At 38.1% G+C, this 16686-nt stretch overlaps 2 protein-coding genes across 2 annotated transcripts; one reads left to right on the top strand and one right to left on the bottom strand.

The window, feature by feature from the left end:
* Positions 1–1053: 1053 nt before the first annotated feature.
* LOC136265923 (centrosomal protein of 83 kDa-like) lies at positions 1054–7212 on the bottom strand. Its single transcript, XM_066060873.1, has 20 exons — positions 7020–7212; positions 6828–6968; positions 6706–6777; positions 6618–6658; positions 6456–6516; positions 6338–6388; positions 6185–6289; positions 6054–6137; positions 5819–6006; positions 5701–5757; positions 5278–5407; positions 4762–4956; positions 4639–4716; positions 3425–3486; positions 3297–3376; positions 2327–2390; positions 1775–1886; positions 1509–1609; positions 1296–1461; positions 1054–1243 (listed from the first exon to the last, which is right to left on the bottom strand). Exons 1-20 carry the CDS (start codon positions 7155–7157, stop codon positions 1109–1111), a joined length of 2061 nt encoding a protein of 686 aa, XP_065916945.1. The 5' UTR covers positions 7158–7212; the 3' UTR covers positions 1054–1108.
* A 165-nt stretch (positions 7213–7377) lies between these two features.
* On the top strand, positions 7378–15421 carry LOC136265922 (hydroxysteroid 11-beta-dehydrogenase 1-like protein B). Its single transcript, XM_066060872.1, has 9 exons — positions 7378–7516; positions 11468–11558; positions 11609–11725; positions 11777–11882; positions 11932–11957; positions 13497–13591; positions 13639–13695; positions 13741–13892; positions 15183–15421. The coding sequence occupies exons 1-8, from the start codon at positions 7423–7425 to the stop codon at positions 13839–13841; spliced, it is 687 nt and encodes a 228-aa protein (XP_065916944.1). The 5' UTR covers positions 7378–7422; the 3' UTR covers positions 13842–13892; positions 15183–15421.
* The last annotated feature ends 1265 nt before the right edge of the window (positions 15422–16686 follow it).

The raw sequence follows: 16686 nt of genomic DNA, 5'->3' as shown, positions 1-16686 counted from the left end.
TATTAAGGCTTTACAGCACAAGTGCTGAAGTTCTGTAGGACACCTGGTCCTATACAGCCTGTTTAAAGTTGTTACAGAAAGTATGTTTGAAAAGGTGAAAAAAGGAGAAAAAATCCATGACTGGTCCTGGGAGCCTCAAACCTGCAGCCATTCGATTAACGCTAGAACAGGCAGTAGGACCAGACCTTCAGCACTTGTGCTGCAAAGCATTAATAGATAAATAAATAAAAAGTATTATGTAAGAGATATTTCATTTATATATCACAAACTAATTACTGCAAATATTACAGTGTATATTCATTTCCATAGTGAGCAACTATAGAGAAATTTCTCTATACAGTTTGTGGATAATACAAGCTGTATACGCTGTAAACTATAGGCGACCGGATTTGCCACATTTTACATACCAGCAAACAAAATGATGTAACACTTGACTCCTCAAACTGATTAAATTGCTCTTAGAACCAGAATGCAGCCAGATACTGTAGTTGCACCCATGGAAAATTTCAGGCTATTACATACCATGATCAAAAGGTTATGAAGCTTTAAAATGGGTCAAATTTTGTGTGTGGAAAAGGTACCTTTTTGCGGATCCGGTTACAGTCAGTATGAATGAAAAAATTACTTGTCAGCATTGAATAAAGCTTGTGAGAGTAATATTATTGTTTATCAGCTCTTGGTTTCAACACTGCATAATTTTCTCTTGCATGAAATAGAACAAAACTAGCACTTATATGGCTTGCCGATGTTGAACACTTTTTAGTTACATGACTATAAATGCTTCTATGGGAAGGCTCTTTTGAGAATAAGATGGATCCTATCAAAAAATTAAAGTTAAGGTTGTACTACATATATGGAGAAAGTTTGGTGCTATTGTCACTTGTGTCCACGTTAGTTTTAAATTTGGCTTTAAGCAACCTAACTACATATAATATACTGGGTACGTAATCTATGTTCAGATGATATGGCTCAGACCCAGGTGTTTACTATAACTTGCAATCCAGACAAGTACCTAATTGAAGCTACAGAGCCTGGGATCACTTGTATAAGCCATCAACTTCAATAAAAGTGGTTATAGCTATAAAATATTAAAATATACAGATGATGATCATAATGACTGGCTGTGGTCACTGACTAACGAGTCACTACTAATGGAGTGTTGGTCATCAAAGTGTGTTTGACTAGCTGCAATGTGTTCTAATCTCTCATGTACTTCCTTTAGCTCCTTCCTGTGTTGTACTTCCTGTATAGTGACATCATCATTATTGTGTCATGCAAGCCTCATATACTCTTACCTGATTGGTTAGATTGACTAGGGGTGGGACAGTAAATAATGTGGACTCTCCTGGGAGGAATGGTTGTGTGTGGTCTTGATGTAAGAGGTAACGGAATTCCTTCTGTCTCCTCTGAATCTCCACGAACTTTCGTTTCATCTTCTCTTTCTCCACTTCTCGTAACTTCCTATTAGAAACACGACACCTCAAGAAGTGCGACAAAGAGGGACTCACTTCTCTGTGTCGCGTTCTAGCACAAGTTGCTCCTCTTTAGCTTCCAGCAACTCAATCTTCCTCTTCAGTTCTTGAGTCTTGTGTTTGTATAGTTTACGTTGCTAATAATGGTTAGTACATAGTAACAAGACATCTCAGTAACTTTAGGAACAAGGTTTTCCTCTTCCAGAGGTAAAAATGTATGAGACTAGACCTACTGGGACCAAAATCCTTGCCCTTATATGGAGGTGATATTCTGTTAATTTAGAAGAGAAGAATCATTGTACCTTTTTGTTAGACTCTTCTAAAGATGCCAGCTTGGCTTGACAAGATCGTTGCTTGTCCTTATAATCAGCAAGTCTTGATGTTAACTGAGTTCTCTCCTCTTCCCAGGATTTCCTTAACAGTATACAAGTAGTGAATTGTGTTGTAGTGTAGTATAGTGTGTACAGTAGTGTAGTGTTGTGTAGTGTGTACAGTAGTGTAGTGTAGTGTGTAGTGTAGTGTTGTAGTGTGTACAGTAGTGTAGTGTAGTGTAGTATGTACAGTAGTGTAGTGTAGTGTAGTGTACAGCAGTGTAGTGTAGTGAACAGTAGTGTGGTGTAGTGTACAGTAGTGTAATGTGTAGTGTAGTGTGTACAGTAGTGTAGTGTAGTGTTGTAGTGTGTACAGTAGTGTAGTGTAGTGTAGTATAGTGTGTACAGTAGTGTAGTGTAGTGTAGTGTAGTGAACAGTAGTGTGGTGTAGTGTACAGTAGTGTAATGCAGTGTAGTGTAGTGTAGTGTAGCGTAGTGTGGTGTAGTGTAGTGTAATGTGTACAGTAGTGTAGTGTGTCATACTTGTGTTGGTCTATGGTCAGGGCACACTCATATTGGCTCTTCTGTAACTCCATCTTCACCATACCTACCACATACATGTACACACAAAATACATACACAATGCAAAACCTTAGGCTGCTGTATACACAGTCATGCTTACCCTGTGTGCTACTCAGGTGCTACAAGTCAGTGCAGGCAAATCCTCCTGGGGTAGGACAGGAGACTGTACCATGTCTCACAGGTGAAGGTGTGGGCACCCAAAGTCCCAACAGTACTGTATAGCCTAAATATTTGAGGGAATTTTTTTTGCTGATTTCAAAGTTTTAGGGGGTTTAACAGCAAAAATTTTGTCCTTGAAATATTTAGACCTCCTAATATAGTCTTGGGATTGTTTGCAAATCTTAATTAGGTAATATTGTTCAACTTCAAAATTTTTGCCCCTTAAAATATTTAGGCTATACAGTACCTCATCCATTGTGTGAGACATAGACAATTGACTCCTATCTGAAATCACATCACAAACATAAAATTGCCACCAATAGTGGGGGGGGGGGGGGCTATAATACTTTCCAGTAGACGCCTATGGAGAAAATTTTTGATTGGTCATATTTCAGCTGAGAAAAAAAGATACGGAGCTACAGCCAACAGGCATGGTTATAAGACATCACAAAAAATTATTTAAGCATCTTTTTTAATCATAGATTTTGACTATAGTGTAAGTTCGTCTTTGTATTATTTATAACCATACCTGTTATTTAGAGCTCCGTATATTCTGAAATACGATCAATCAAAATTTTTCTCCATAAGTGCCTGTACTCGAAAGCATCACTACTGGTGGCCATTTTATGTTTGTGATGTCATTTTGGATATAGGTAATAGTATAATACTCTTGATATAGGTCATTGGCATTTTTTGCTTTCCTAGTTAATACCAATAACCATACTATCCCATATACTAAGACTATTAACTACACTCTACACACTACACTAACCTAACTGTTCTTCCAGTAGATGTGCCATACTTTGTAGCTTATCACATTGTGACTGTAACTGGTGTGACCTCTCCACCACACTACACACAACACACAGGTACTATCACTCCTTAACATGTAGTACTCACTTGTGGTGTTCAGTTTGTAATGTGTGGTACTTCTTGTGGCTGTCCTTCAGTGAGACCAACTCCTGTGGTAGTAGAAGTGACTAGTGTAACACTTTTTGGCCACTAACTGTTAAGTACTGTATTGTCTCATATTGTGGCTCAGACCTTAATTTCTGTTGTAATGTTTCTCTACCCCTCGTTGCTAAGGTGACCAGACATTTATAGGCCGTTCAAGGCAATACATTATATTAAGTCTCAGAGCAGTAAATCTCCCGCAGTTGAATAACTCATTATTCAAAATGCACTTGACTGTTACATTGTCTGGCCGGGATGTAGCAATTTTAATTAAGGGGGCTCAAAAGGTGATAATTTGTTGGTACAATCTACACACTTTGTGTACATGCACTCAGCTGCTGCATCTAGGATTTGGGGGCATCCTCTTAGTAGTTTTTGAAAAATCAGGGATTGAATTTGGTTTCTAGGTGTTTTCTTAAGTATTTGACTGCTCTATTAGAGTGGAGTAATCTCAATCTTAAAAGGTGGAGGGGCTGAAATATACACAGAACAACAATTGACCACCTCAGTAATGGCCTCTATCTGAAATGATGTCAGAGGAAATCATGACCATGCACAAATAAATACAGGTCAGTTTAATATAACATAAAACCATTGCTTGTATATAAAATGAACATATCCCGTAACGTAATACACAGTATAGGTTGCACACCCCTAATCAAACTACTCTAATTGAGCAGTCACTGTTAACAGACAATCACCTTACCTAGCCAGGAAATTGTTCCAGCAATTTTTTTTTTTTTTTTTTTGCAGAAACAGGAAAACATTATTTTGGATGACAGACAACCCTCAGTTAGGCTAATACTCAGTTTTATTTTCTTCTTGTCCAATAACTCAATATTACAACACAGAAGGTTATAGATATACAAACTGCATGACTAAAATAGCTACTGCACATTTACTACAATATTTTGAGTAGAGGCATCCATGAATAAGCTGTGATCACATTTCAGTCGTTATGCTTTCATAGCTTTCTCCTCCTGGTGAATTATAAATGTTAAGGCAACTGTATTTTAATTTTGAAAACCACTATATTTTTACCATATTGATAGCTCCAAGATGAGCTAACTAGAGATTAGGTGGTTGGTCCTCCCCCTCCCCCCCCAAAAAAAAAGTTGTCTTGCTACAAAAAAGTCTAACCCCTCATTAAAGCAGCTCACTTGTTGCACTCCCTTCAACTGGATAGATTGCTGATGATACTGTGACCTCATCTCATCAAGCTCCTCTTTGATGTTAGACTATAACAACAGGATCACATGATCTCCTAGTTACTGCATGGTTACCTTATCAGCTAGTACTTGTCTCATCTCATCTCGATGTTTATCAGCCATCACTTGCTGACTGGACAAGTAGGTAGCGTTGTGTTGTTGAACCTTAGTGAGGTCTTCTTCTAACTGTATCTTATCCTGTTGTAGGCTAGCTATCTTACTCCACTCTTGTTCCTTCACTTGTTGTACTCTCTGCTCTACCTCCCGACCCTGTGTGATGTCATATGACATGCATACATAATCCAACATTCTCAGCCATGTGAAGTGTTTGGATGACTAGAGCCCTGAACAATCGCTTAACATTGAGGTTTGAAGATTCCCATCACTGAGTAACCAGCCAGTGGACCCAGTGGTGGTGTATCACTAACATCTTGTAGGGAATGAGAACTACAGGCTTATCAGAATCCAGACCCTTACGTCTACCTTGATTTTCAACAACTCCATATAGCCAATGAGATCCATAGAAATTTGGTATAAGCATACACCTCAACATTTCCCTAGTGTACAGATGATGTAATGACATATTATTACCATGTTGGATAAAGATGCCTCTTGCTGTTGTATGGCTTGTTCCAACACTTCAATCCTTGACCTGCAAGAGTCTAACTCTGATAGTGCCGAGTCCTTCTGTCTGGTGATGTCACTGCATTCCTGTGAGTGTCTGTAATGATAACCCTCAGTGACAGTGAGAAATACATATATTATCCTCAGTGATGTAGTACATAACCCTCAAGGGCATGGTGTAGTAACCCTAAAAGATATGGGGTGTAAGTGACACAGTGTGTAACTCGCAGTGACACAGTGTATAACTATCAGTGACACAGTGTGTAACTCTCAGTGACACAGTATGTAACCTGTAGAATGTAACCCTCAGTGATATGGGGCAAAGCCCTCAGTGCAGTGACAGAGTGTAACACTCAGTAACACAACACACACATCACATATACACACTACCTCATTGTTAGTTCACTGATAGCAGTTTTGTGTGAGTGAGTCAACTCATCCATTTGTCTACCACAACACATGACAATAAACTCGTGTCTATATCATACAACACCATATCATTCTCCACCTCTGCAATGTGGTGTTCTCTCTCTGAGCATTCATCACTTCTTCACTAAGTGACAAGTGTTGTTTATGAGTCATTGCTATCTCATCTTGTAGTCTCTTGATGTGTTCCCGTAACGTACCAGCCTCTCTGTCCAGGGCAAGGTTAGTAGCCTCTAGTTCAGCTACCTTCCTGGACAGTGACCTATTAACCTATAGCAGCCGTTACACAACACCTCCCCAACAGCTTCCACACCAACCTGTTCATTGGTCATGTTAGATTGCTCCATTTTTCCTTCCTTCTCCTCCAACTCTGACAGCAAACTCTTAATCTTCTGCTCCAACTGTAGATCACTTGACCTGTAGTCAATGACAACTGGTAATGACTAACCTCTGTGTTCTCTCGTTGTAGTTGTCGTGTCTGTCTCACATTAGCGGGGATGTTTTGTTCTTGTTTGGAAAGCAGCTCCCTCCTCTCTTCTTGATACCGGCTGATCTGTAGTATACACTGTTAACAGGTTGGAATGGTCACCTGTGTGCTCACCTCTGCTTGATGTCTTGCTTGTAACTCCTCAACTATTGTCTGGTGTTTGCTCTGTAACAGCAGCATGAGATAAACAAAACACAACACACACACACACACACGTGCACTCTCTACACACCTTGAGATTTTCATGCTCTGTTTTAAGAAACGAGTAGTTGTATCTCATCTTGTTATAGTCACTGTAAAATAACAATCCCTTGTACAGTGTACACATATTGTTAGTGTGCAAAACCCATGTAGTTTACATAAATAAAAACTTAGTGTACTGCATGGTTTATACCTGCGAAATGTCTCCAGTTCATTCTCCATCACTTGTATATGCTAACACAACACAATATTATTGTACCGTCACAAAAGAGAGAATGTACCTTCCTGTATGGGCCTTCTATCTCCTCGGCTATTCTCAACTTTATCACCTCCAGCTTCTGTCCTGTTAAAACCTGCATATTTTGCTGTAAACAATTTACTGAGGAATGCACGTGATGCTAACCTGTGCCCTCACTTCCTCACACTCAGCAATCTTATCATCTCTCTCTTGTTGTAGTTGAGCAATGATCTCCTCACATTTGCTCTTCATTACTTCATACTGCTCCGACAGTCCCTTGTACTCTGACTGCAGTCCCGTGTGTTCCTGTTACACGAGTAGTAACACTACATGTAAACCTTTGACCAGCCAATGAACCTTCTGTAGTACGATGTGTTGAGCCTTCAGCGTCTCGTAGTTGGTGCGATGCTGCTCAGCTCGAAGTTTCTGGCTCATCAGAGTGGACTTGAGGTCGTTTTCGTTCACCAATAAACTCTCCTTCAACGGAGCAGCCATTGCAAACAACTAAGGTGCGCACTAATTGGAGTATGTAGCTATAGAAACAGCAAACAATTATGGGATGGTGTAACTAACGCTACATGCACACAGTGTACATGAAATATACACTTGTGGAAACAACATGAGGAATACCGGTAATGTATTGAGGCTTTCAAAGGTCAGTTTTAGAGTGCATTGTACTTCGCGCCACCAAAATAAATTAAGCTTGACCTTAACATAAAACGCCTGCAGAATTAATTAAAGTTTATGCGACTGAGTCAAAATGTGTTTCGCGTTGTGGACAGTGGTCACTCCGATCATTATCTTACTAGTATCACTAGTCGTAGTACAGTGGACCAACTACGTGGATGTGGAAAGTGAGTGAGTGCGTGTTCACATGGCTAGCTTTGCCAACTGTACAGGTGCAGCAGTGCAAGCCTTTGTACGAAAAACAACATTTATGTGATGTTATTATATTATGATTAAAGTACTTCGTAAAGGCAGAGCCTGTATACCAAAAGGCCTGTGGGACACATGGTCCCACTGTATCACTGGTGTATGTATTATACAAACACCCTCCAAGAATTTCTTACAGCAAGGATAGAGACAATACTCCAAAGTGGTAGTCTGGCGCCACCCGCCCCTTCGCAAAAAGTAAGGGTCTGGGGAAATACAAATACCAAATCATTTCAAAAGGAATTCAATTAGACAGCGCACTTGCTGCTTGTGATGTCAGATGATTGCCCTTCAATTCGAACAAACGCATTGCGTTGCCAAGGCGATTTATGTGTGAACATCATTGGCACACATTAATTGGCTACCGCCGAATCTGGGCAGTAGAAATGATTTAGTATTTCACCAGACCCTTACTTTTTGCGAAGGGGCGGGCAGCGCCAGACTACCAAAGTGGGTGGAAAAGTCATGTAGGGTGGCTGCCACACCCCATTTAGGAAGCATTTAAGAATCATCTTAGTGTGTGAAGCACACTGGCATTCAAAGGGTGCCAATACTAGGGGGCATGTCCCTACAGGAAATCTGAATGCTTTGAAATTCAATATTCTGAGAGCATTTTCGGTAGTGTGCACATGTATACTCAGATTATAATATTATTGCTAGCATTGAGCAATACTATAATTGCATTCAACTACCGAGTACAAATACCGTTGCATTTTTACAAATAACATTTGCAAATAGTGTTGAATTTTTGCAGTACTGTTAAAACTGAGTCCTGTAACTTTAAACAGCTTTCTTGCATTATGCCAGCTTAATATTTATTGTACACTAACTGGAGCATCAATGTATCAAAGCACCATTCAAAACGGAAAATGGATAAGTGAAGTACAGTAGTATGCAACTGATCCCAAAGAAAAAAGGTACAGACATACTATGGTCAAAGATGGCAGACTCACTAGCATCCAATATGAAAACTAGTGAGTCTATAACTTGCAGTTTACCGTGACTAGGACTATATAGTGAAATTTAAAAATTAATATTGTACCAAGCCAGAGTGCTGAAATCAATGTAAGTATATGCATGTATTGCAAATTATGCAATACTGCAATTGTACCACAATACAGGGGCGGATCCAGGGGGGGTTCAAAGGGTTCCATGGAACCCCCTTTTGAAAGAGCCTCCTTACTCGAGATACTCTAATAGAGCAGTCACAGTAGTCTTTTAAGGAGCAGTGTAGCAAGCTATGTATCTAGTTATAAATTAGGAAATATAGACATCTATGGTGAGGGGTAGCAATTATCAGCAGGTGACGGCCTTTTTTTTTTCTTTTTGTCTTCATCTTACAGCTAGGCTGAAATTGCAATTCCAAAGTGGAACCCCCCTTTTTAAAAATCTGGATCCGCCCCTGCAATACTAAGGTCAAACCTCTCTAATCTGATGCTCAATGGGAGCCATAAATTTTGCTGGATTAAGGAGGTTGTTGGATTATCAAGTCACCTCTGTGTATTTGTGCAATATCTAGAATTATGTCGGATTATGCAGTACACTGTAAATTATAGATAAAATGGATCACACAATATTTCTAACATGAATTAATTTTAGAATTTGCAAGTATTACAGCTTTTATAAAATTATTGTCAACTAATAAATGCTTTGGTTGCTCAAAGATTATTTTCTGTGATTGTTATCAATGCTGCTGTTGTTCTCTGTTGGATTAGAAACATCAAAAGTAATATATTTCCAAGTCGAGGGAATCAAATTTTGTGTCAGATTATGGAGTACAGAGGTGTCAGATTACAGAGGTTGTTTTCTATACAAAAGTGTTAGTAAATGACATTTTGGTCGGATTAGAGAGGATTCTAGATTACGCAGGTATTGGATTAGAGAGGTTTGTCTGTAAAAGAACCGTACCATTTAACAACACTAATTATGGCAATGAGTATTAGATACTGTACAAGTATAGCATCATCAGTATTTGAGATAGACTTGTGCACTTGATTACTTGTAGATACTACCAGAGCTAACTTTTATGTTTCCGCTGAATGTTCTATTAGAGTAGTTATAACTGTTCTATTGGAGTATCTTTCAATATTGTGCTACCAATACCGATTCACATATTTTGCTTTCTTTTTTGCCAGGCTAGATGGAATACCTGGGGGAAAAGGTGGTATTCCATTCTTGCATAACTTTTAGTACTAATTCTACTAAATCAAGGCAAATTAAGTTGGCTAATGAGTAAAAGGGTATAATAGTTGCTGTATTTTATCTGCTGAGCACTGGAAAAGTGAAGGGGCACTGCCCCTCCATGTGGTGCCCCCTCTCACCTATAGGCGTGTTTAACAAGAAGACGTGGTCATAAAATGCACTGCATGCACAAATTACCTGCCATTTTTGTAGGGCAAAAGAAATCGATGTCAACTGGAACTTATCGTTACTTTTCAGTAAGTTTTAGAAGGTAATTTAAATTTTGCATTTATAAACCAGCTACACAGAAAAGTGACCCCGTTATTCTTTTTCAGCAAATCCCGAGTATTGATAAAGTACGACTACCAGGTTTGTATTTCAGATAGTGATTGCTTCATGCAGTACTGCAGTGTGCAGAAACACTTTGAAAACGTTTGCCCTACAATGATTTCCCGATCCTTTTGCCCTACATAAATCCAGATTGCATTATGCGAAAATGATGTAATATAGTGACACATGTTTCGTTAAACCCATCTGTTTCTCCATCCATGGCTTACAGTGATGTTTTAATATCCTTTCATAGCTAATATATCCTGGCCATTCCTAGGAATGTGGGTATTGGTTTCCTACCTGCTACCAACGTCATCTAGACTCTCTATATGTTGACATGGCAAGTTCAGTGAACTCATGGTTTGTTTAGGTACCAAGAATCAACATGCACACTTATTTTGCTGCTTGTATTTTTGGCATTTCATTAATCATGTGTGCCAGGCTATGCTCACAACCAAATGTCTTCCACCCCACTAGGTACCTAAACAGGAAGCAGGCTTATGATAACAGACAGACAATGGACACAAATTCTCCATTTTTCGACCATACAGGATTTGGCAAGATATTGTGTCCTTTCAAAAGTGCAAGGGGAAGCCTTATTCTGAGCTATGCATTACTGTTTATTCTAACTACCATTTGGTTGCTAGGAGATGCTACATTCTTGCAACCCAAGGGAGGGACCACAAATACTGTATAGCCTAAATATTTTGAAGGGCAATATTTTCGAGGTTCAGCAATGTATGTAAAAATAAGATTTGCAAACATTCCCAGAATGTAGCAGACCATAATGGAGGTCTCAATATTGCAAGGATAAAATTTCCTCCAATACCTCAAGATCAATCCCTCAAAATATTTAGGCTATATGGTCAACCCCTCTCAGGCTCTGCTGTACTGAAACCCCATAAAAGTAGCTACCGTATAGCCTAAATATTTTGAAGGGAAAAATTTGCTGGTTTTGTGGTTTTGGGTGTTACCAATATTTTATCCTTGACCTCCATATAGTCTAATATATTTTGGGAGTGTTAGCAAATCTGCAAAAAAATTTTACTTTCAGCAACATTGCTTAACCTCAAAAAAATTTGCCCCTCAAAATATTTAGGCTATATGGTATACAACAGCTTTGTGGCTGTGACAAACAACACTCAGGCTACTTGGCAGCACAATTGGCAAAGTGCTATGCATTTGTGTCCATGCAGTGTATTGGTGTGTCCAGTAAGCTTCATGTTTATTCGACCAATTACAATTTTGTCGGGAACTTTGTTCTGGCACTTGACGGAGTAGTTAGAAACTTTACATTAAAACTGTTGAATGTAGAAATGCTCAAATCGTCAACAAATTTCTTCCTTGGTATATGTTATCAGGTTACTACAAGGACAAGAGGATTATACTAACTGGAGCATCAGAAGGTATTGGGAAGGATCTTGCTATTAGACTATCTCAGTTAGGAGCTAGGTATGGTTAGTGATTGTCCAGTAATGTGAAGTTGATGTCACTGTGTGTAGACTGGTGATAGCTGCTCGTACTGAGAGCAAGTTGAAAGATACTCAAAACCTATGTCAAAAATATTCACAAGATGTGTTTGTAGTGAGAGCAGATGTTGGGAAAGAGGAGGACAACAAGTGAAGATAATCATGTAGTAGTGATTTGTGTGTGTAGTGTGATATTTGTAGGTTACTAGTTAGTGAAGCTGTTAAACATTTGGGAGGGATTGACATCTTGATACTCAATGCTGCCTATTCTCCTCCTCTAACAATGTTCACAGATTACGAGGACCCGGTAAGACCACACCCACTTCATATCAGTTATATTGTATACTATACTGTAGGGTGAAACCTTCCTTGGTGTTTACAAGTAAGTGTGATTGCTGTAAGGATTTTAGTCTAAAATTTTTTTTGAAGGCTGAAGACATCAGTTAGTTAGTTAGGTAGTTAATAGAAAATTCAGTGGCGTGAGTGATACAACTTAGAAATGTGTGCAGCCATGTAATTAACTCATATTCTTGACTGGTGTGTGTGTTTGTACAGTTCCATCAGTATGGCACAGGTTGTAGAAGAGCATTTTTTGAAGAAATGAAAAGCATGCAAAATATGAAGTATCAATGATGCAGTGATGTGTGGTGAGGTCACTGACGTGAATTGCCACAATATAATTCCAAGTGTACAGAATAATTATACTCTAACAGGTTCGCTGACTATTCTATTAGAGCATTTGATAATGTGATGAAAGTAATATTAAAAGTGTCTCATAACTAGATGGAGCACCTCCTACTACAGAAGGATCATAATAATACGGTATCGCTAACTTATGGAACTGCTGGATTTTAATATCCCAAACATTTCACCAGTTGCTATGTAAACAAATGCTCTACATATACTTCTATACAGTACTATCGTACTGTATAGTAGGGAGACAAAGGTTTGGGTATGGTCTATAAAAAACATCACCCAAAGCCAGCCTCACTTTTCCCTGACGACAATGAGGCAGTATTGGTTAGGGAAAACTAAGGCCAAACAAGCCTTCAGATTGACGCGAAATGCTTTCAACAAGTTGCTATAGAGTTTTTTTAAAACAATTATTTAACAGAATTTTTAGTGACTGAGTGACTGACTGAGTAACTGATACCTTCAGACAAGCGTAACTCGATAACGGCTAAGATTACGGACTTGATTTTTTCATTGTTCAAAGTCGCTTCGACCCGAGAGGTGCCTTTTGTCATACCACAGTACATACAATGCATTCTTCATGGACTTACCAGTGTCTTCCTTTGTGCCCCAGTCATCTTTGCTTACAGCGAAAAGTGTTGATTTGGCAGTAGCACATGATGGCTTCCCTTTGTAGTGGAAATCGTCCATATTTTTCATAGTGGCTACTTTGATTGCAGATGTGCTTTTCGAACAGTTCTTGATTCGTACTGCTGTATAATGGATTGAACATAGCTGACAACGAAGCGTAATGGATCCTTCATTTTTCAGACGATAATTGATGCGCAGCATCATTTCATTTGATGTGGTATGCGTGGGTTCACCAGTCATAATAATTATTATTTACAAAAAAAAGTTAACAAACAAGTACACAAAAAAATTGGAATTTTCAACTAGAGTAGGGACCATAGAACATAGATAAAAAGTACTGAAACAAGTTGGAGTATTACATGATATTAAATCACAATAAAACAATAAGAAGTGTTATATCCCTACTGTGCTCAAGATACCATAATGGAAATGCACAGTAGAGATATAACACTTCTTATTGTTTCACTGTGCATGTACTACTCCAGCTTGTTTCAGTACTTTTTGTTGATGTGCTATGGTCCCTACTCTAGTTGAAAATTCCAAAATTTTTTGTGTACTTGTAGTTACAGGATGAGAAGTTACAAAATGCTTACCACAGAGTCAACCTTCTTCAAGGAGTCTACCTCACCAAGTTTTCAATAGATCACTTGAGGGAAAGTCATGGTACTATACTAGCTGTATCTTCTATGACAGGTAGACACTGCTCATAAAATAGTACAACTCTTACAATGTCACCTCAGGGTGGGTGGGGCTACCGATGATTGCACCCTACACTGCTAGTAAACATGCTCTACATGGTAACCATGACAACTTAGTGACTTATCATCATATACATTTTACAGGATATTTTAGTAGCCTCAATATGGAGTTTCAGTTGAGACAAGAGAACATCTTGGTTGTTATAATGCCATTACCTTTTGTGCACACTAATAGAGCTGTTTAGAACATGAAGGTTAAATCCAACTTGATGTTTGAACCAGGGATAACTTCTGAGGTGAGTAATACCAATAGCTGGTGAGCCCTTGAGGATGAGTGTCAATGAAACTATAAAAGATATTCTACAGCTACTGTGATTAACTAAATCATGGTTTCTGACTTCTGTGGTTTCCTGCGGTGTTTGCTTTTATCTCTGTTTTTGAGATAATAGTATCACCGGCTAGACTGTTGTTGTCCTGGTGATGATATGAAGGCTACTTAGCTAACTACCTGCCTGTTTCATTTGTGTTGAAAACTCTGATCACAATTACTGGGTGAATAAGCCAGTTACAAGCAGTGGCATTAAAACTTAAGGCAATATGTTATGTACAATACTGAATTAAGGCTGTATATAGCTGGTTATTCCTCAGACTGTAGTTAGCTAGCCATTTGGTACTCACATTCTGCTGCTAAATTATTTATTTGAACAGAAAGAAGTTGGCCAGTTGCATAAGGTTGTAGGTAAACAACTCCAGCATCAAATGAAACAATATGTGTCCATCAGGACTCCCCAATTAGCTGGCTTTCAAGGCTAAATTAGTACAGTATTAGAGATCATGGAGCTTTCTTCCCGACTGATTGATGAGGTTGATCGATTAATTGATTGATCTGTTTATACTCCACTGGCCGTTCCTCCATACCGGAGTGTTCACAAAACAATACAACTGAGAACTATAGTTAGCTATACAATATGCACAAAACAAACAGCACAACAACCACCTTACAAAAGAAACAAGTAACCTAACAACACAAACACAAATAGCTAACAACTGCAGAAATTAAATCAAATCCCCAATATATCCCCCAAAACCAGCCTCACTTCCTTCATGACAGCCTGGCAGACCCCAAAATGTCTTCAGACTAGACCCCCAAACCCTTCCAACAAGTTTCTAAAAAAATTTGATTTACCTGAATTTTGTACGAACTGACTCACTGACTGGATGGCTGGCTAGCTGACTGACTGACTTATTTTTTGTGTCTTCCTCTACGACTATTGTGCACATTCCCCACTTCTTTATATGCAAGTAAGTTCGTTGCCAATGACAGGAGTCCAAAATGTCTTTATAAACATGGTAGCCATGGATACAATGCTTCCCTCTCCTCTTCCAACACATCTAGTATTGAACATCAGTTGTTTTTTTTTGTGGAGAGCTGCATTTGTGTCGTGTTCTTAAGATTCGTATAGATGCAGTAAAACCAGCTATACAGTATTTTTATTATAAGAATGTAATGTATACAGTACAAATGTTCATGGTCTCTACTATACTGTACTGTATGATATGATGACAATGAGTAAATTATTTAATAGGATTGTGCAAAGAGGATGATCAGGGGATTGTCCTTAAAGAGTTTATACTACTACATCACATGGGACACTTATTTCATCAGTCACCTCTACTCTCTGTGTCCCTACTGGGTTGACTATTATGGTACGTATTTCATGCAGATGTTTTCTGATGCCATCAAGTGACCACCTCACTTTAGTAACTAGTATATGTGTATCATCATTGAATGAAATATTTTTATTATATGAATGAAATATTTTAAGTGTTATAATATTATATTTTCTAATTTGTTAATACAGCATCTGTCTACAAAGACAAACTGTGTGAACTGTATACACATTACACACCACACACACACCACACACACACACACACACACACACACACATACACACACACACACATACACACACACACACACACACACACACTATAATCTGGTACTGCCCGTTCCTTGCATAATGAAGTATTGTAATTTGCTTTTTTTTTTGTTGTAAAATAATCTTTTTATGCAATATTTGTATGGAAAATTCTTGCACAAAAATTTTTATACAAGATCAAACTACTCTTAGTATTCACGTAAATCATACAAAATGTTTTTACAGAAAAAAAATTTCTGAAATTTTTTGTGCAAAAATAAAGCGAATTGTGGTAATGAACATATGAAGTAGGCAAGAGGCTACCATATAATTATTATAGCCAAAAAATCTTTTTGAGGTTGAGCCAGATTTACAAATTTCCAGATTTACAAATTTCCAGATTAAAATATAGCAAGAAAGGTCTGTAAAGTAAAAGATGATAAAGTTTTCAGTTGGCTAAAAAAATTGGCTATTGCGTAATGATACCAAGAGTTCGTAATAAAAAAATATTATGCACTCTTGATGGTACTGTGAGGAAATATTTTGAAAACATATAATGTATAACTATATTATGGATTGTGATAGTATATAGTATACCACATTGGAACACAAGAGGTGTGGCTGAGAAAGATACAACATGGGTGACCATTAAATAAAAATTGATAGACGTGACATTTATAATAATATTATTTTATGCTTATTACATCACATGTGCACCCACCTGATCTAGTGGTCACAGCACTTAATATATAATATTAAAGCAAATAAATATTTTGGGGTGGAGACCGAGTAATGCATATAAAGATTTTGTGCATGATTTGCATTTTGCAAACAATCCCAAATGTAATGTGGAATATTTTTCACTGTCAGCTCCCAACTACTTTGAAAAAGCAAAAATTTAACCCCTCGATATCAGCTGTATACTGGTGAATGAACTTTACGTAATTAAATGCACAGTTGCACATGTACACCTAGCTAGGCCTGTTCTATTAGAGAATTAATGCCCTGTGTCTCAGCATGTATTCATTTTCCGCTATACAAACTAACCCCCAACAAACTGCATTATTGTGATCTATATAATAATATGTGGTATGCTTTTACCACACCGACACATTTATAACGATTACAATACTAGATCTAATGTTGTAAAATAAAATTCAGTTGCATA

The sequence above is a fragment of the Dysidea avara genome, chromosome 9 (genome assembly GCF_963678975.1).
Source record: "Dysidea avara chromosome 9, odDysAvar1.4, whole genome shotgun sequence".
Taxonomy (NCBI): Eukaryota; Metazoa; Porifera; class Demospongiae; order Dictyoceratida; family Dysideidae; genus Dysidea; species Dysidea avara.
This window is presented reverse-complemented; position numbering and strand designations above follow the sequence as displayed.

What these genes read in the sequence shown, in the direction of transcription:
- LOC136265923 (XM_066060873.1), bottom strand. Translation starts at nt 7,157, where the DNA reads ATGGCTGCTCCGTTGAAGGAGAGTTTATTGGTGAACGAAAACGACCTC. An exon ending in TAGAAGGCCCATACAGGAAG is followed by an intron (nt 6,659 to 6,705) that starts GTACATTCTCTC and finishes GTGTTGTGTTAG; the next exon opens with CATATACAAGTGATGGAGAA. An exon ending in TCTACTGGAAGAACAGTTAG is followed by an intron (nt 2,391 to 3,296) that starts GTTAGTGTAGTG and finishes TGTATGTGGTAG; the next exon opens with GTATGGTGAAGATGGAGTTA.
- LOC136265922 (XM_066060872.1), top strand. Translation starts at nt 7,423, where the DNA reads ATGTGTTTCGCGTTGTGGACAGTGGTCACTCCGATCATTATCTTACTA. An exon ending in GGGAAAGAGGAGGACAACAA is followed by an intron (nt 11,726 to 11,776) that starts GTGAAGATAATC and finishes TGATATTTGTAG; the next exon opens with GTTACTAGTTAGTGAAGCTG. An exon ending in AGCTGTATCTTCTATGACAG is followed by an intron (nt 13,592 to 13,638) that starts GTAGACACTGCT and finishes ATGTCACCTCAG; the next exon opens with GGTGGGTGGGGCTACCGATG.